General features: G+C 47.4%; 1 protein-coding gene across 1 annotated transcript; it reads left to right on the top strand.

Moving 5' to 3' along the window:
- Positions 1 to 17,184: 17,184 nt before the first annotated feature.
- CLPSL2 (colipase like 2) lies at positions 17,185 to 19,506 on the top strand. Its single transcript, XM_025991154.1, has 3 exons — positions 17,185 to 17,262; positions 17,782 to 17,982; positions 19,411 to 19,506. Exons 1-3 carry the CDS (start codon positions 17,185 to 17,187, stop codon positions 19,504 to 19,506), a joined length of 375 nt encoding a protein of 124 aa, XP_025846939.1.
- The last annotated feature ends 338 nt before the right edge of the window (positions 19,507 to 19,844 follow it).

Consider the following 19,844-nt stretch of genomic DNA (forward strand, 5'->3'; position numbering starts at 1 on the left):
ATGAAAATAATAATAGTAACTTATCTCACAAGGCTGTTGGGAAGATTATGTGGGGATTATATAAATTAATATAAGGCACAATGTTCTGCATGCAGAACAAAGATCAAGACTGAAAGAGTGAAAGTTTAGCACTGGAAAGGTCCTTAGAGAGCAATGAATCTAGTCTCTTTGGATTACAGGCACTGAGGAGTCCCAGAACCCTCTATGAAGCACCCTGAAATGCCACTGGAACTTAGCTTTAGAAACCAGATTGTGTGGGTAATACAAAACATAACCATGAATTCTCAGAAACAAGGAGACTGTCAAACCAAATATGGTCACCTATTTTCAGATTTCCCCATTCATTGCATTTCCCACTTGTTCATTCATTGTGTTATTTGTGAGCCCTTGCTGGAAAACAAGCAGTAGTGATTGCGAATGGTTTAAGAAAATGTTACGGGAGAAAACCCTAAAATTGGAGCTGTTCCATCTGCTACTACCTGATTGAGGAGGAAGAACATGTTGGCCCAGCTATGGAACCCCGCTGTTCTTCAGTGGCAGGATTTAAAAACCACAGTCCAGTCCAAGGCCAACCCTGGCATTTTGTTGAAGGAAAAAACAAACCCAAAGAGGGAAAGTGACTTGCTCAAGGTTACAAGGCTGGTTTGGGGCCAAAATAGGGTTAGAATCTCCTAGTCTTGGGCTTTTTGTTTTCATAGTCTTTGGCCTGAACCCCACGGGGGTTGACCATGGATTCTAAGCCAGAATCCGTGGCAGTTGAGAGAGACAGCACCTCTGGCTGTCCTTTTAGGCCTGAAGTACTTGAGGAAATTTGTCCCCACTGAATTCCTGACTCAGGACGTCATCATTTGGGTCAAAGGTGAGGTGGGGGGGGGGGAGGATTGTTAATCAGGATGGGCTGATCAGAAAGCCATCCTCATCACCATCTCCCAAAGTTTGACTTGTCTCCTCTGAGTGGACACCACTACCAGATCTGAATCATCAGCCCTTATCTCTCTCCTGAGTTCAGGCCTGAGGCTGTTCCTTCCTGTTTCTTAGATACACTGCAGTCACTCCAGTGGAATCTATCAAAAGCCAACATCACCTATCCACTTCTCAACCAGCTCCTCGAGTTCCCATGTCACCACCTAAGTATTGGGCATCACCTTCAACTTCTCTCCACTACATCCAACCAGCCATTCCAAACATCCCACATCTACCCAAGTTCTTCACTTACCACTGCGCTACCCTATTCCCTGCTTCAGGACTTTTGGGGTATCACTTTCTACTTCTGTCTTCATTTTCTCTAGGCCTACACACTCCAGGCTAATCTCAGAGCCACGAGTTGATCATCCTTGAGAACATTCAGGGTTTCCCTACTGTCATGGTGAACTTTTTTCTCAGCCCCAAAGCTAAGTCTCATGATCTGACAAGTATAATTGTACTTAAAGCGAAAGTAGGTTGAGTTTTATCCTCAAAGTCATGGTCACTCAACCCCCACCACCACCTTTTTTTTTTTGTTTTTTTACATCATAGCACCAAATGAATTAGCTTTATATTTAAGACCCTTTGTGGTCTTGCCAGGAGCAAGATCATATTGCTTGTCACTAGCCTATCAGGTCAGATCTCTTCTCCAGCCAAACTAAAGTGAATACTAGTTACTCCTGACCTAATCCTGTCACATGTGGTCTTGCCTCTAAGCTTTTGATACAGTGTTCCCTCTGCCTATAATGCCCTTCTCTCGTTTTTACTGGTCTGTGTCCTGTAGTGTCATCAGAGTTGAATTATGTCCTACTGCAGCCTAGAGATTTCTTCAACCAGCCTTTGCTCCTTCCTATAGCACTTCATATCTGAACCTTTCATTTGGCATTTGGCAAATTAAATCTTTGATCTTATAAACTTTGTTCTTTTAGCAGTAGGTCATACCTTACTCCTTATAAAGCCTTGAAGGGAGAACCTGCTCTGCATAGGCACAAGATAACAATTGGCTGATGGTAAAGAAAGGGGAGTTGGCAGCGGACAATGAGATGGGGAGTGTTGTATGGGTTACGTGTTGCTGTGTAACAATCTATGACCAAATTTAGTGTATCAGCCTGGGTCCAACCAAGAGAGAGAAATCGTACAGTAATTTGAACAGGGAAATTTTAATATCATAACTTATTACAACAGGGGATTAAAGTAACAAAAGGACCTTTTAGTAAGGACTAAAGAATACATGAATAGTAGATGTAGGAGCAGCCCCTACTTCTAGGGCTGTGGCTTAAGATAGAACACCCGAGGAAGAGACATCCCTAGCCCCCACTAAAGCTGAAATCCAGACCTTGTTGAAAACACATCCTATGGCTCACCAGATGGCAGAAAAGTCATTGTAATGTCATGAGAGTGGAACTTGCCAGAAATCTGCTCTCTAGTATGCCAGGGAAAGTTCTTCAGATGGAGGTGCCTAACCAAAAGCTAGAAAACTGCCTGAGCAGGTACAGGGGAAACCACTGCCCACGGGGTGCTCCTGGCCTCTAAGTACTGCAGAAGCCTGCTAGAGAAGGCTAGATGCTAGAGAACTCGTGAGTGCTGCAGGAGCCTCATGCTGGAGAAGCCAAGTGTGCACAAGGTGCTGGGTGCTAGAGAAGCTGCAAAACCTGCAGGAGGTGGAAGCACTCTGTTTACACTACTGCCCAAGGTGGGCAATGCCAGGAGAAGCTGCTAGCTGCTTGTGCTGCTGGTCATTCCAGGCACTGGGCACTGGGGAAGATGCTTGCACTGCAGGAGCTTGCCAACTGAACATACTAGAACCAGGAAGCAAAACCTTTCCCTCCTTCAGTGTTTCTCCAGCCCTCTCCCTCTTAACAATTTAAAACACCAGTAAGCATTTATCTCTCACAGGAATTCGGAAGCCTATTAATTGGGGGGTTCTGATTCGGTCAAGCTATGGTTGTGGTCAAACTTTTGGCCAAGGCTGCAGTTATCCAAAGGCCTGACTGGGGCTGAAGGATCCACTTTCAAGATGGCTCTTTTATTTGGCTGACAAGTTGATGCTGGCTGTTGGCAAGAGGCCTCAGTTTCTCTAGTATGGGCATCTCCACAGGGATGCTTGAGAGCCCTCATGACATAGCAGCTGGCTTCTTCCAGAGTGGGTCATCCAAGAGAAAGCAAGGCAAAAGCTGCAATAATTCTTCTGATTTAACTTCAGAAGTTGAACATTATCAGTCCACTACATCCTATTCATTAGAAATGATTCACTGATCCAGCCCACATGTAAGGAAGGAAGAATTAGGCTCCACCTTTCTTTACATTAAAAATTTTTAAAAAGATTTTATTTATTTATTAATGAGAGACACGCAGAGGGAGGCAGAGACACAGGCAGGGGGAGAAGCAGGCTCCCTGTGAGGAGCCTGATGCAGGACTCAATCCCAGGACCCCAGGGTCACGACTTGAGCCAAAGGCAGATGCTCAACCACTGAGCCATCCAGGTGCACCCCCCCCCCAATTTTTAAAATATTATTTTCTTTATAGGTAGGCTCCATGGATAATGTGAGCCCAATATGGGGCTTGAACTCACGACCCTGAGTTTAAGACATGAGCTGAGGGGCAGCCTGGGTGGCTCAGCAGTTTAGTTCCACCTTCAGCCCAGGGTGTGATCCTGGAGACCTGGAATCGAGTCCCATGTCAGTCTCCCTGCATGGAACCTGCTTCTCCCTCTGCCTGTGTCTCTTTCCCCCATCTCTCTGTCTCTCATAAATAAATAAATAAAATCTTAAAAAAAAAAAAAAGACATGAGCTGAGATCAAGAGCCAGACGTCTCATGAAGCCTGCTTCTCCCTCTGCCTGTGTCTCTGCCTCTCATTCTCTCTCTGTGTCTCTGTGAATAAATAAATAAAATCTTTAAAATAAAAAAAAAAGAGTCAGACACTTAACTGACTGAGCCACCCAAGTGCTCCAGGCTCTACCCTTTGAAGGAAGAGTGACAAAGAATTTGTGAACATTTCGGAACCTCCACAGGTGGCATCGGTCAACAAGGACTAATGGAACACCTTCTGTGTGCTCAGCAGCTAGATGCATCTGTCTCTCCCTACAGAGGTTCTCTTTCAGGGAGCAGAGAAATTTCATAACTGATAGTTGCCATCATCTGTCTTCACTCAGGCTTCTTTCAGATAGCTTGTTTCCTTCTTTTGCCTTCAGGCAATTACATTTCCAATGAAATTTCCATCTCTTCAGTTGATTCCAAGAAGTCTTCTTAGTAGAGAGGGGCTTCATTGGATCTCTGAAGAGGAGAGGAGGGGAGAGGAAAGAGAGGGAGGAACTCTCCAGGGTGGGAAACGTTTGGCACTTGCTACAGCTTCTCTGCTGATGAGTAAGAGACTTCAAAATGAATGAGCAAGAAGCAAATAATAATAAAAAAAGAGAAATGTGATTTCTTAAAATAGTTTATGTATTGTTGTTTGAGAGGCAGTGGCCTAGATACATACAATAGAGTAAGATGGGGGAAGGAAAGCAGAGAATTTAACCAAAAGGGATACCAATCAGTTTCTCTCAGATGGGATTATGGTAGAGGCTGGCTTGCTGGTAGGTGACTTTAGCCAGACCCCTAATTACAAGATGAGAACTTCAGCTGTCCCCACAAGATGACTTCCAGCAGGATCCCAGCACAGTATTCTCAACTGAGCAAAAGGGCCTGGAGGCCATGGATTTGTCCTAAGACTTAAAGCAGAGCCTTTCCTTCTCTCTCAACTCACCACCAACTGCTCCCTGAACCCAAAGCAATAACTTCAGAGTTGCTGTTATGAGTGAAGAAACAGAAGAGAGAGATCGATTTATCTTTTGTGAAATGGGAATCCTCTTATCATCAGCAAATATGACTTTTATACCTCTCTAATAATAATAGATGGCAAGTGTGGTAGACAGCCACCTTCTCTTTTTTTTAAAGATTTTTATGTATCTATTCATGGGAAACACAGAGGGAGAGGCAGAGACACAGGCAGAGAGAGAAGCAGGCTCCATGCAGGGAGCCTGCTGTGGGACTCGATCCCAGGACCGTAGGATCACAACCTGAGTTGAAGGCAGATGCTCACCACTGAGCAACCAAGGTGCCTCTGGTAGACAGCATTCTAAAATGACCCCAATGACTCCTACTTCCTAAATATACCTTGTGTAACCTGCACCCCCCCTTGAATGTGACCTGGACCTAGGGACTTGCTTCTACCAATAGAAGATGGCAAAGGAAGAGATTGTTTTTTATTTATTTTTATTAATTTTTTTTTAATTTATGATAGTCACACACACACACACACACAGAGGCAGAGACACAGGCAGAGGGAGAAGCAGGCTCCATGCACCACGAGCCCAACGTGGGATTTGATCCCGGGTCTCTAGGATTGCGCCCTGGGCCAAAGGCAGGCGCCAAACCAATGCGCCACCCAGGGATCCCCTGTTTTTATTTTTTTTAAAGATTTTATTTGAGAGTAAGAGAGAGAGAGAAAGCACTAACAGAGGGAAGGGCAGAGGGAAAGGGAGAAGAAGATTCCTTGCTGAGCAGGGAGCCTGATGCAGGACTTGATCCCAGGGTCCTGGGATCATGACCTTAGCCAAAGGCAGATGCTTAACCAACTGAGCCACCCAGATGCCCTGAGACTGTTACTTTTAAGGGTAGATTACAAAAAACTATGACTTCCATCTTGCTTCCATTTTCTCTTGCCTTTCACTTGCTCGTGCTCACGGAGACAGCTGCCATGCCACAAGCTGTCCTATGGAGAGATCTATGTGGCAAGGAACCCAGGCAAGACTCAGGCCAAAGCCTGTGAAGAACTGAGATAATCAGTCTAACAGCCTTCAAAGAACCAAAACCTGCCACCCACCACCTAAGGAAGCTTGGAAGCAGATCCACCCTGGTCAAGCTTGAAGATGACTGAGGCCCAAGCTAACACCTTGACTGCAGCCTTGTGAGAAACCCAGAGCCAGAGGACCCAGTTACAATGTGACTGGATTCCTGACATGCAGAGACTGTAAAATAAGAAATGATGTGTGAAGCCCCTAAGATTTGGGGTACTTCGTTATGCAACAGTAAGTAACAGATACAACAAATGACTGTTGCATGGTCCAGTCACTGGGTCTGTTCTCTTCTTTCAGAATGAGAATGAGAACAAAAAATCCGCAACACTACACTCAAGTGTGGGAGCTTAATGTCCCTGATCCCTGCCCACAAGAAACTATAGCCATTTGAATGTCCTGGAACATGATACAGTTTCCTTTGAGAGGAATAAGAAGTGAGTGGAGAGAGAGCTTTCCTCTGCCATGACACCTGACCCTCCTAAGTCAAAAGATAAATCAACACCCCAGCCTGGGAGGTCCCCTTTACTCTCTGCTATCTTCCTCTCCTCTCAACCCTCTGCCTCAGGGCTTCTCAGTCATTACCACCTTAAAACACCTCTTTTCCTTGAGTTGGGCCAGGGAGTCCCATAGCCAAAATTACGTGATGCATGTCTTTCCTTAAAGGAAAAACTTAAGTGAATAGATATTTTTCTCCTAAGTGTTTGGCATTTGCTACAGCTTATCTGCTGATGAGTAAGAGATTTCAAAATGAATGTGAACAGAGCAAACAAATAATAATAGAAAAGCAGAAATATGATTTCTTAAAATAGTTTATGTATTGTTGTCTGAGAAGCAGTGACCTAGATACATACAATAGAGTGAGAAGAGGGAAGGAAGGCAGAGAAAGAGAGCAGAGTTCATGAACTTGGATTACATCTTTTGCCATTTCCTGGTGTTCTATAGAGAGCATGAGAAGGTCCAAGTGGCCAGAGCAAGTGTGAGAACCTCAGCTACTTCCAAGGGAGTGAACAAATTCCTCAGATTTGACCCCAGGATTCTGCTTGCTTCAGCAGCACATATACTAAAATTGACCCCAGGATGGAACCTCAGGAGAAATTCCCTGAGGCTGTAGGTACCCCAGATCACATTATTGGAAGGTGGGAAAGAGGTGCTATGTAATGAATCTTGTTTTCTAAGGCTGGAAACCACCCAGGCTAACTGCAGTGCTCTGGTGACATCTTCTGATCACAAGGCTGGCAAATATTTATTGTTTCCAAGGTGTGTAAATGTGGGCAGTGTGTTTGGCCCAGCCCTGTCAGTCTGAGATGACAAAGAATGGCAAAGGTAAATGAATCCTCACCGTAGAGCCTCTCCATTCTCATATCACCCTGGGTACTTGTATTCTGGGAGATGCTGGAGTCAAATGTGAGTCCAGGAGGCAGAGAGGGTGTGGTATGGAGTTTGCATGATTAAGGAGATTGCAGATAGGACTCTTGGACACAAATGGGAAAGCACCTTGTGGAATTAGAAAGCATACACCTAGACAAACACACTCTGCCTCATTTTTGTGTGTGTGTGTGGGGGTCACATAGCTGCCTAGAATAGACACTATATTTCCCAGCTTCTCTTGCAGCTAGGCTTGGCCATGTGACTATGACTGGCCAATGGAATGAAAGAGTTCTTTTTTTTTTTTAAGATTTTATTCACTTATTCATAGAGACAGAGAGAGAGAGAGAGAGAGAGAGAGAGAGGCCAAGACACAGGCAGAGGGAGAAGCAGGCTCCATGCAGGGAGCCTGACGTGGGACTCAATCCTGGGTCTCCGGGATCACGCCCTGGACTGAAGTCGGCACTAAACCGCTGACCACCCGAGCTGCCTGGAATGGAAGAGTTCTTAAAGGAAAATTCAAACCCTTTCTTCCCCCATCTTCCATTATGCTGCCTGAAACAGGAACAGTTTGGTAAGCAATCTGGGACCTTGCTGGTTACAACAATACCTGTAGATGCCAGACCAGCCTGGGCCACTGAGGCTTGGAGCTGTCCTATTCAGCCCTGGACTATGTATGCTTGGAATGTTACATGAAAGAAAAATAAACCTCTGTCCTATATTAAGCCGTTTATTTTGCAGTTTAAAAAAATAGGCTATACAGGGCAGCCTGGGTGGCTCAGCGGTTGAGCACTGCCTTCAGCCCAGGGTGTGATCCTGGAGACTCGGGATCGAGTCCCACATCAGGCTCCTTGCCTGCTTCTCCCTCTGCCTATGTCTCTGCCTCTCTGTGTTTCTCATGAATAAATAGAATCTTAAAAAAAAATAGAACGCCGAAAGCATGATGAACAAGAAAAAATTGGAAAACTGAAAATTAAAAACTTGTGCTCTGTGACAGACACTGTTAAGAGATGAAAAGACAAAGCACAAGCTTTGCAGAACACATACCTGATAAAGAACCAGTATCCTTGGGTAGCCCGGGTGGCTTAGCGGTTTAGGGCCGCCTTCGGCCCAGGGCCTGATCCTGGAGACCTGGGATCGAGTCCCACATCGGGCTCCCTGCATGGAGCCTGCTTCTCCCTCTGCCTGTGTCTCTGTCTTTGTCTCTCTCTCTCTGTGCCTCTTATGAATAAATAAATAAAATCTTTTTTAAAAAATAGGCTATATCTATTTGTATATCCTGTAGCCCTGTCCCGCTAAATGAGATTACACTATTAGTGATTTGTTTTACAATTTACTTATTAAATAGACAGTTATTGAACTTTGAGTGTTCTTATTGTAGCCTCTTAAATAAGAGGTGTCACGTGAGCACAGAGCCAGCTACCAGAGGAGAGAGTGAGTTTGGTCCATCATGGAATACAGAAAGGGGAGGTGAGCTCATCTATCTGCCTGTCTTTCCCAGGACCATCTCTTGCCTTGGTTTCCGCAAATGGCAGATAACATCTTTTGTCTGTGAAGCAACTGGTTTTAGGGAGAGGAACTATGATTACCATGGAAGTCTGCAGGCAATGAGCAAGTTCAGGTTACAGTGAGCAAGGCAGTTAATGGCACAGAGCAGAGGGAGTCACTTTTTTTTTTTTTTGTCACTTTTGATTGTTGCTAGAACAAAGTGACAAAGCAGCTTCCACTGCCCTTTCTGAGAGTGAACCAGGATGGGTGCATAAAAATAGCACAGTCGGTAAACGGGCAGGCTGTGGGGCGTGGAACTTCCCCACCAAATTGCCAGAGAGGAAAAACCCTGACCATCAAATTGGTGATTTTTTAAAACCTGACATATTAAATATATATGAGAGAGAAGTATAGAAATAAAAGGCATTATGTTGGCATTCAAAGTGACGTGCAGCTGTAAAAATGGAAAAGTTTTCAGACTTTTTCCATTCAGACAGGGAGTAGAAACCTACCTTCACACCATCCAGGTAACCTGTGCCACTTTCAGACACTTTGTCCCTGTTAGGGGGTTTGCTGTCGATTGGCTTGTTTAGCTTCTGTGCTGTCCTCTGATGTGCCTTCCTGTATAGCTGAGCTGGAAAACGAAATGTTAGATGGTCACACTCAGGACTCCAGATGTGATTTAGGTATCACTGATCATATGCACTGCCCAAGAAGTGATGTGAATGGAGTTAAGTGGTGCAGAGGAATTTGTGTGAGAGGCATTCTTTTTTTAGGCTTTTTGAACTTGGCCACAGTAACTTCTTGCAAGACACATCCACGAAGGCAAAAGAAACAAAAGCAAAAATGAACTATTGGGACTTCATCAAGATAAAAAGCTTTTGCACAGCAAAGGATACAGTCAACAAAACTAAAAGACAACCTACAGAATGGGAAAAGATATTTGCAAATGACATATCAGATAAAGGGCTAGTTTCCAAGATCTATAAAGAACTTCTTAAACTCAACACCAAAGAAACAAACAATCCAATCATGAAATGGGCAAAAGACATGAAGAGAAATCTCACAGAGGAAGACATGGACATGGCCAACATACACATGAGAAAATGCTCTGCATCACTTGCCATCAGGGAAATACAAACCAAAACCACAATGAGATCCCACCTCACACCAGTGAGAATGGGGAAAATTAACAAGGCTGGAAACCACAAATGTTGGAGAGAATGCGGAGAAAAGGGAACCCTCCTGCACTGTTGGTGGGAATGTGAACTGGTGCAGTCACTCTGGAAAACTGTGTGGAGGTTCCTCAAAGAGTTAAAAATAGACCTGCCCTACGACCCAGAAATTGCACTGCTGGGGATTTACCCCAAAGATTCAGATGCAATGAAATGTCGGGACACCTGCACCCCAATGTTTCTATCAGCAATGGCCACAATAGGCAAACTGTGGAAGGAGCCTCGGTGTCCATCGAAAGATGAATGGATAAAGAAGATGTGGTTTATGTATACAATGGAATATTACTCAGCCATTAGAAATGACAAATACCCACCATTTGCTTCGACGTAGATGGAACTGGAGGGTATTATGCTGAATGAAGTAAGTCAATCGGAGAAGGACAAACAGTGTATGTTCTCATTCATTTGGGGAATATAAATAACAGTGAAAGGGAATATAAGGGAAGGGAGAAGAAATGTGTGGGAAATATCAGGAAGGGAGACAGAACATAAAGACTCCTAACTCTGGGAAACGAACTAGGGGTGGTGGAAGGGGAGGAGGGCGGGGGGTGGGGGTGAATGGGTGACGGGCACTGAGGTGGGCACTTGACGGGATGAGCACTGGGTGTTATTCTGTATGTTGGTAAATTGAACACCAAAAAAATTAATTTATTAAAAAAAAGAACCTACTGCACCAAAAAAAAAAGAAAAAGAGAGAGAGAAGATATAGCAGACACAGACAATAATTTTGATAGCAGCTCCCTGATCCTGAGATCACAGCTAAAGTGTGTGTTCTTGGTGCCAAAGGTTGCAGTGATGGCCTCCTGACTCCTACCTTCCGGATACTGACTGAGGCAGTAGCTTCCCTGGCAGCTCAGTTCTGCAGGGTTTTTAGGGTTTCTTTATTTTTTTTTAAAGATTTTATTTTTTTATTTATTCATGAGAGAGAGAGAGAAAGAGAGAGAGAGAGAGAGACAGGCAGAGCGAGAAGCAGGCTTCATGCAGGGGGCCCGATGTGGGTCTTGATCCCGGGACTCCAGGATCATCATGCCCTGAGCCAATGGCATGCACTAAACTGCTGAGCCACCCAGGGATCCCCGTTTTTAGGGTTTCATTCCTGGAGGTTCAGGCTGGATCTCACTCCTCTCCTCCAGTCCTTTCAGTGACTTCGTAAGCCCCAAATTATCTGTATTACATTCCTTTCTGCTTAAATAAGTACAGTGGTGTCTGTTATCTGCAACTGGTGATAAACTGCCTAACATACATAGAACAAGTGTCACAAAATGTTTGTTGAATGAACGAATCAATGGGCAAATGAAGACTGAAAATGCATTGATGGACAAATGGAGACTAAGAGTGAATTAATGGGCAAATGTTTGTTGAATGAATGAATCAGTGGGCAAATGGGGACTGAGACAGGTCTGCAATGATTTGGGACTCAACAGAATTCAGTGTGACTCAATAGAATGGTGAAAGCAATTTGGTGGATTCTAACTAACATTTTTATAGATTGTATTTATTTTATTTATTTGAGAGAGAGAGAGTGCGCACCTGAGTGGGGGAAGGGGCAGAGGATAAAGGACCAGGAGAGAGAAAGAATCCCAAGCGGACTCCACACTGAGTACGGAGCCTGATGTGGGGCTCCATCTCACAACCTTGAGCTGAAACCAAGAGTAGAATGCTTAGCTGACTGAGCCACCCAGGTGCCCCTAACCAACATTCTTAAAAGATGGAATACAATAAATAATCTCAGAACAGGTTGCATGTAGTATATGTAAGTATTATTTTGTGAAACTTTAGTTGCACACACACACATTATAAATGTGTACATGCACACACACACACACACACACACATTCACAGTGGTGATAATCCAAATATTCAACCATCAGCATGACAAGACATCAACTGATTGGAATGGATGCCAACAATATCTACTGGTTGTCTGAATACCAATATAAAGTGTATCTCTGGGCAGCCTGGGTGGCTCAGCGGTTTAGCACCTGCCTTCGGCCCAGGGCCTGATCCTGGAATCCCAGGATCAAGTTCTGTGTCGGACTCCCTGCCTGGAGCCTGCTTCTCCCTCTGCCTGTGTCTCTGCCTCTGTGTGTGTGTGTCTGTGTGTGTGTGTGTCTCATGAATAAATAAATAAAATCTTTAAAAAATGTATCTCTTTTAGTTAAAAAAAGTGAAATTCTTTAGTCTGTTGTAGCTTAATGCTTTTAGAGGATGGGAGGCAGTGAGCACATGTTTCTAAGCACCCTTCCTTTGGCATTGTCCCTGACCAAAGAAACATGTCCATGACTCACTCCTGCCCCCAGGGGAGCCTTTCCTGGATCTAGAGCAATCCTGTGTCATAACTTGGGATATTCTAGATAGCTGTGTTTCTGCCTACCAACATCCATCTTCATTTGTCAGGAACCAGCAATCCCCCATCTCCCCACTGCCAGCACCAGCCCAGCTGTCCATTAAGGAGCCACCTCAACTGGCTTACCCTCATGACCCTGCAAGTTTCCCATAGCATTGACTGCTCTGACTCCACTATGTCCTTCCACAAGCAGACAGCCTGTCCTCATTGTGCTCTGCTCATTGTTACCTCCAAATCTTTGCTCACTCTGGACTCTTACTTGGAAGGCCTTTATTCTCAGCTTGCCTGAATCTTAGTCTCTCTTCAAGACTTTGAAAAAGAGCACTGCCCCCTCCTGCTGGCATCCAGGGCTGTCCTGGGCATTCTACATAGGACCTTGGTGTCTCCACCCCTTCACCTCCAAATATTTCCTGCTGCCCATCTTCTCTAGGAAGCTTTGGCTATGGTGTCTCCACATCTCAAACTCTTTCAGGCACCTACTTAGTCATCAATCTCCCCAGATTACTTTGAGAGGAATCCCTTCAGGAATGAATTGAGTAACAGACAGTTTCTACCACATGAGTTTTCTCCAGAACTTTATTTTGTATTTTCACAAACTGATATAACTTCTGGGGCACCTCAGTGGTTCAGTCAGTTGAGCCTCTGACTCTTGGTTTCAGCTCAGGTCATGATCTTGTGGTCATGAGATCAAGCCTCACACCAGGCTCTGTGCTCAGCACAGAGTCTGCTTCAGATATTTCTCTCCCTCTCCCTCCAGCTGTCTCTCTCAAATAAATAAAATCTTTTTTTTTAAGATTTTATTTTTATTTATTCATAGAGTGCAGAGAGAGAGAGGGGGGCAGAGACACAGGCAGAGGGAGAAGCAGGCTCCACGCAGAGAGCCTGACGCGGGACTAGATCCAGGGTCTCCAGGATCACACCCTTGGCTGCAGGTGGTGCTAAACCGCTGCGCCACCAGGGCTGCCCATAAATAAAATCTTTAAAAGAAAAAAGGCTTCCAAAAAACTTTGGGGACTGACAGCATTTACATATTAACAACATATGTATAACAGCCACGTAACAACAGGGCAAACTGAACAAAACTACCATTGTATTATTGCCATTGTTTCATAAAAATATATTTGAACACCAAAAAAAGTAGGAAGGGCATAATTTCAGAACAAAGAATCATTCTTTAAATTTATCTTTTAAAAAAACCCTACATTACCCTTAATTTCATTTTGCTATAGACCAGTGAGAACATTGTCATGGAAACCACCAGAATGGTGCAGAAGAGACTGGAGAATGTCAGAGGAGGGAAGATGAGAGGGCAGGGAATAGGGGCCAGGGGGGAGATCACAGAGGTCCCCCAGCGAAGTATTCCCCTGCCCTGAACTGACTCCTATTCTCCTCTGGGGCGGCTGTGTTTGGGCCCTGGCCAATACGCAAGGCTGTGGCCACATTCACTGGTTGGGTGCCCAGTGACCACTCCCACAGCCCTGGCCCTGGCCACCCTGGTGATCTGGCTCCCACCCCCTTCATGCTGCACAGGTGTCCTGGATGCAGGCCTGTGACCAGCACCAGCTGGATTGGGGAGACAAGCCCCTGGAACAGGAGAAACGGTGTGGGACCTGGAGTCAAGAGCCTGGTGTCTTGGCCTGGCTCTGTTGCATCACTTGTGGACGTCTGCCTTTTCTGGGCCTCCGTGTCCTCACCTTAAAATGAAGGTTCTGAACCAGTCTTAAGTCATTTCTGAGGAAGACTTTTAAAAAAATCTTTTTAAGTCATGCACATTATGACTTGAATTTCAGGGGCTCCACCCTCCCCTCCGGGCCTTCCATGAACTTCCCAGGGGCCCTTGGACCCCAGATGAAGTATCCCAGCTTGCCAGTCTTGACACACAGCTGCTGACCTCTTGCCTCCAAATCTGCCCTTTCCTGTGCAGTTAACAGTATTTTCCAGTCATCTAATACCCACAAGGGCCCAAGCAAATACGTCAGGGAAGGAGGGAACTCTGTAGGAAGAATTATTAGTGCCTGGGCATCCCCTCTAGTGCATGGTGGAGCTGGGAGAGACGGTGAGCTTTGTGGATGGGTTGCTGCCCAGAGCAGCAGACCACCGATGTGAAGAGAGCTGTAGACCATGACTCCTGGAAGGAGAGGACACAGTGATAACAGGAGTCCTTCCCTGAGAGCAAGGCCCCCTGGCCACCACAGCAGTGTGGGACAGTGGTAAGAGCTTGGGCTCAATAGCTAGAATGTCCTGCATTTATATGTGGCTCTGTGACCTAATTGTGTTACTTGGACAGGTTACTGTGCCTTGAGTTTTGGGGGTCCTCATCTGTTAAAATGAGGATAAGGGTTATGCAGCAGAGGGGCACGTGGGTGGCTCAGTTGGTTAACCGTCTGCCTTTGGCTTGGGTCATGATCCCGGAGTCCCAGGATGGAGCCCCACATCAGGCTCTCTGCTCAGGGTGGGGGGGGGGGTCTGCTTCTCCCTCTGTTCCCCAACCTGCTTCTGCTCTCTCTCGTGTGCTCTCTCTTTCTCAAATAAATAAATAAAAGCTTAAAAAAAATGTCATGCAGCAAAAATGATAGAACATACTGAATGTTCCGGGACTCCCTTGAATTTTCCAGCCTCCCTCGCAGAAGGTTGGGTCATGTGACTAGTTGTGGCTAATGGTCTGTGAGTGGAAGAGGCATGTGTGCCTCCTGGCTGAGGCATTAATGTGTCTGTGTACTTCGTCCATCTGTCTCCTCCATCTTCCAGAATGACCCTGGAGGCCAGTCTTCCAGATGGTGTGACTACAAGATGGAAGAAAGGTCTTCTGTTTCCTATCAGATTTTACATGAGTAGTAAATAAGATTTTATTTTGCCAAACTGCCAAAATTCCAGGAGCTCTCTGTTGTGACAGCTAGTATTAATTACCCTAATATAGAGAGAGCTGATTGAGATGATGGATCCCAAGCCCTCTGAGTACAGTGGAGGTGTTATTCTCAGAGAAAAGACTTAAGACCCCTATATTAGTCAGCCCGGCTGCATAACAACATATCACGGATTGAGTAGCTTAAATGAGAGAGATGTATTTCTCAGAGTTCTGAAACCTGGAACCCCCAAATCAGGGTGTCAGCATGATTGGGTTCTGGTGAGAGCCCTCTTCTTGGCTTGTAGACGGCTGCATTTTGTGCTTTGTCCTCATATGGCAGAGAGAAAGAGACAGCAAGCTCTCTGGTCTCTCTATCTCTCTTTTAAGTAATTTCTACACCCAGGGTGGGGCTCAAACTCACAACCCTGAGATCAAGAGCAGCATGGTCCACCAAGTGAGCCAGCCAGGTGTCCCTCTGGTGTCTCCTCCTATGAGGGCACTAAACCCCTTAGGAGGGAACCCTCATGACCTCATCTAAACCTAATCACTTCCCAAAGTTCCCATCTCCATATGTATCATCACATTGCAGGGCAGGGCCTCAACATTTGAATTTGGTAGGGGGTACAATTAAGTCTGTAATACCCCCTTAACCCAGGGCTTCTCACATCTCAAGAGCAAAATTTTTTAAAAGATGTATTTATTTTAGAGAGAGGGAGAGAGAACAAGAAGGGGGAGGGACAGAGGGAGATGGGAGAGAGAATCTCAAACGGACCCCACACTGAGCAGGGAGTCCCATGCAGGGCTCAATCTCACCACCCTGAGATCATGACCTGAGCCAGAATCAAGAGTGGGACGCCTAAACCACGGAGCCACCCAGGCGCCCCAGGAGCAATTTTTTTTTTTAAGATTTTATTTATTTATTCATGAGAAACACAGAGAGGAGAGAGAGAGGCAGAGACACAGGCAGGGGGAGAAGCAGGCTCCATGCAGGGAGCCTGACGTGGGACTTGATCCAGGGTCTCCAGGATCGCGCCCTGGGCTGAAGGCGGCGCTAAACCGCTCTGCCACCCCGGCAGCCCCCAAGAGCAAATTTTTGTAAAAAGCAGAGGCAGGCAAGGGCGAGGTGAGGTGAAGTTTTCATGGAGAGGGACATCCTGAGGAAGGCTGCCTCCCCCACCATTTCACTGTTTGCCTCATGACGCAGTCCCTTAAACCCCGTTTCCCTCTGAGTCTTTTCTCCTCTCTTCCATTGTCTGCACATCCTGACTTTCATAAGATTCACAGACAAACCCTTAGACAATTAATTGACTCATCAAGACTAGACAATTCCTAGGTCTTCAAGGCCATCTTGTTTCACCTCCTGATTCTTTTTTTTTTTTTTTTTTTTAAAGATTTTATTTAGTTATTCATGGGATACACAGAGAGAGAGGCAGAGACACAGGCAGAGGGAGAAGCAGGCTCCCCACAGGGAGCCCGATGCGGGACTTGATTCTGGGACCGGGGGATCATGCCCTGAACCTAAGGCAGATGCTCAACTACTGAGCCACCCAGGGTCCCTCTCCTCCTGATTCTTCCCAATGACAAGACTGGACCTGGAGAAGGAGAAGGCTTCAGAAGCACCAGATGCCGGCGCTGGCTTCTCCAAAAGATAAGGCGTAGGGGGCAGTCTGGGACACCAGGGACAGAGAGACAGAAGGAGAGAATCAGACTATTAAGGAGGAAGCTGACTTTCATTTCAGTATATCGACTTCACATAATTTTTCAAAACAAAATTTTATTCCACGAGTGGTTTTCCCCCCTAATTTGGAAGTAATGCATTTGGGGCCCCCTGGGCCCCCTAAAATGTGTGACCCAGCCTGTCCAAGACTTGAATCAGGGTATCACGGGAGCTGCCTTCCTTATGCCATTGCTTCCAGGGCCTGGGAGAGTCCTGTCTGCTGCCTCCGCTGCTGAGCAGCCTGTGACCATTAACTTCTTCACCCTCCACCCCCGGCCCAGGGCGGGCCCCTGGGGCCCCGGGTCACGTGCCAGGCAAGGGGTTTGTCCCTGGGGCCCCTCCGGCCCCACCAGAGCCAGGATCCTCGGTGCCCAGGCCCATGGCCATGGCCCTCGTGCTCCTCGTGGGGGTTCTGCTCCCTTGCCCAGGCGAGTTCCTGCCCTTTAAAAAGAGGTTCATGAAGGTGAGCCAAAAGAGCCTTCCACTGTAGTTGCCTTCGACCAGCCAGGAGGCACTGGTTGGGTTTGGAGAGCTGAGTAGGGGGGTGGGGACTTGCTCCCAGGGCTGGAAGCTTACTGAGTCCCCCAAAGGGCCTCAGAGCCCTGCTGCTTCACCTGCCTGGTGGCCCCGGAGGTGAAAGAAAGTGGCCTTATGACCAGCACCAAGCCCCCCCTCCCCTGAGCCGAGCCCACCCCAGGCTGTCTCAGACCTGCCCCCCAGCCCGGCCTTACCAACCTGCCCTAATCTCTCTTCCCCCTCTCTTGAGCAATCACTCTTCATTCCCTTCCCCATCTTTCTGTCCCTCCCTTTCTTCCCACCACTCCTACCAAGTGTGAGCTGGGGGTATAGAGCATAGAGGGAGCCCAGGAAAAGGAGAGACACAGGCAAAGTACTGACCCCCCCTTCCTCTCCTGGGGCAGGTGCAGGGCAGGGGGTGGCCCCTGGTGGCCACCATCTCATGGCCTCTCTTCCCGGACCCCAGGGGCCTAGCAATGTCCCAGGTCCTCCCTCCCTTTCCCATGCAGCCAGAGAGCTGGTGGCACCAGAGTTGTCCCCACAGGTGAACGGAGTGGAGTGCTCCCACCACTCTGAGTGCGTCAGTGACTGCTGCCTAATGAACCTGGACCACGGAGGCGCCTTCTGTGCCCCCAAGGCCAGAATAGCCATGTTGTGCCTGTTCCAGGTGAGGCTCTGGGCTGGGGCAGCCAGCTCTGGCCTGAAGGGTGGGGGAGGCTAAACAGGCCTCTGGGGCTGCCCCCTGCTTTCTCACCCTCTGCTTGGAGTGCCCTCACCCCTTCCTCACCCGGCTACTCCTACTCATCCTGCAGCACAATTCTGGTCGCCTCCTCTGGGAAGCCTGCAGCTCCCACTCTCAGCACAGCCTGGATTGCCCCAGTCCTCCCTGGGTGCCGTCCAGAGCATGAGCTGGCTGGAGCTTGCCCAGGGCAGGCTTGCAGCATGGCCATCTTTGAACCCCCTACCTCCAACGTAGTATCTGCACACAGTAGGTGATCACTGAATGTTTGTTGAATGAATATCTCTACCCTGACGTCACTGAGGCAAAGGAGATGGGAAAAGACTTTTTCCCTACCAGTCCCCACCTCCCTCTCTCTCTCTTTTTTTTTTTAAGATTTTATTTATTTATTCATGAGAGACACAGAGGGAGAGGCAGGCCGCCTCGGGGACCCCGATGTGGGACTTGATCCCAGGACCCTGGGATCACATCCTGAGCCAATGACAGACGCTCAACCACTGAGCCACCCAGGTGACCCACCTCTCCAATTTTTTGAGAAGAGCCTGGCACTGCGGCAGCAGGGACCAGAGCTTGGGAGTAGGACCTGAGGTGTTTTTTTTTTTTTTTTTCCCTAAAGGTTTTATTTATTTATTTATTCATGAGCAACACAGAGAGGCAGAGACACAGGCAGAGGGAGAAGCAGGCTCCTCTCAGGGAGCCTGATGCGGGACTCGATCCCTGAAACAGGATCATGCCCAGAGCTGAAGGCAGACGCCCAATCGCTGAGCCACCCAGGCCTCCCAATGACCTGAGTTTAAATCCTGGATTTTCCATCCCCTGTCTCTGTGACTTCAGCCAGGTCACTTCTGCTCTCTGAGCCTTAGTTTCCTCACCTGTTAGATGGTGCTAAAGTGACAACCTCACCAATATTGTCCTGGCAACGACAGTGCCCATCCGGGCTTGGTTCTGAGCTGATAGAAATGCAAAACGCATAGTACTGTCGTTACTCCTCCTCGTCCTTTCTTATCTGGCCCTGGGCCCAAACCTTTCTAGGAAGAATGGGCTCGGCCACCACTTCCCTGTCTGGGGAGCTGCCGATGGCCTGACTGTACAGCTGGGGTGGCCAGAGGGTCTTTTCATGATGGGCCCTGGATCTATTTTATTCAGTCCTCATGGTCACCCCATGAGGCAGGTTACTATTACCACCCCCTTTTGACGGATGAGGAGACTGAGACCAAGAACTCACTAACTTGCCTAAGGTCATAGAGCTATCCACTGTACAGCTGACAGCCCCCAGGCTCCTGCTCCCCAAGAGGTGTAAACCCCCTTCTTCCCTGTACCTTGGTGACTCCCACCTCTCGTTCACATTTTCCACAGACCAAAGGAGCCCTCAACGTCATATGCCCCTGCCAAAGCGGCTTGAGTTGCATATCCAAGGACCCAATCTGTTCCCGCCGTTGCCATTTGATTTAGAGGAGGATCCAGGCTGGTCGCTGCCACCCCACCCTCCCTCAGTCCCTTGGGGCCAGGGGCCTGGAGAGCCCTGTCTTGCTCACATTCCAGCTCCTGAGACATTAAAGTCACTTCCTGGCTCTGGCCTCTGTTTGCACTTTCTGGGAGAGGGAACCTGGGAGGGATTATTCTAGTCCGGGGTGGAAAGTTTGGCTCTATCTAGAGGCGTCGTGGTCTTGGGGCGGAGCTGCAGGAAGGGGATGGGATAGGGGTAGTGAGCGAAGAGGCTGGGTCCCGGGAAGGTGTGGAGGGCTGGCTGTATGGGAAGGGCAGGGTTGGGGACTATGGCTGGAAGGTGT

Source organism: Vulpes vulpes, chromosome 1, assembly GCF_048418805.1.
Source record: "Vulpes vulpes isolate BD-2025 chromosome 1, VulVul3, whole genome shotgun sequence".
Classification (NCBI taxonomy): domain Eukaryota; kingdom Metazoa; phylum Chordata; class Mammalia; order Carnivora; family Canidae; genus Vulpes; species Vulpes vulpes.

Excerpts from the sequence above, each read along its gene's own strand:
- CLPSL2 (XM_025991154.1), top strand. The coding sequence starts at position 17,185 with ATGGCCCTCGTGCTCCTCGTGGGGGTTCTGCTCCCTTGCCCAGGCGAG. Across the intron at positions 17,263-17,781 it reads TTAAAAAGAGGTTCATGAAG|GGGCCTAGCAATGTCCCAGG; the intron begins GTGAGCCAAAAG and ends CCCGGACCCCAG. Across the intron at positions 17,983-19,410 it reads CCATGTTGTGCCTGTTCCAG|ACCAAAGGAGCCCTCAACGT; the intron begins GTGAGGCTCTGG and ends CATTTTCCACAG.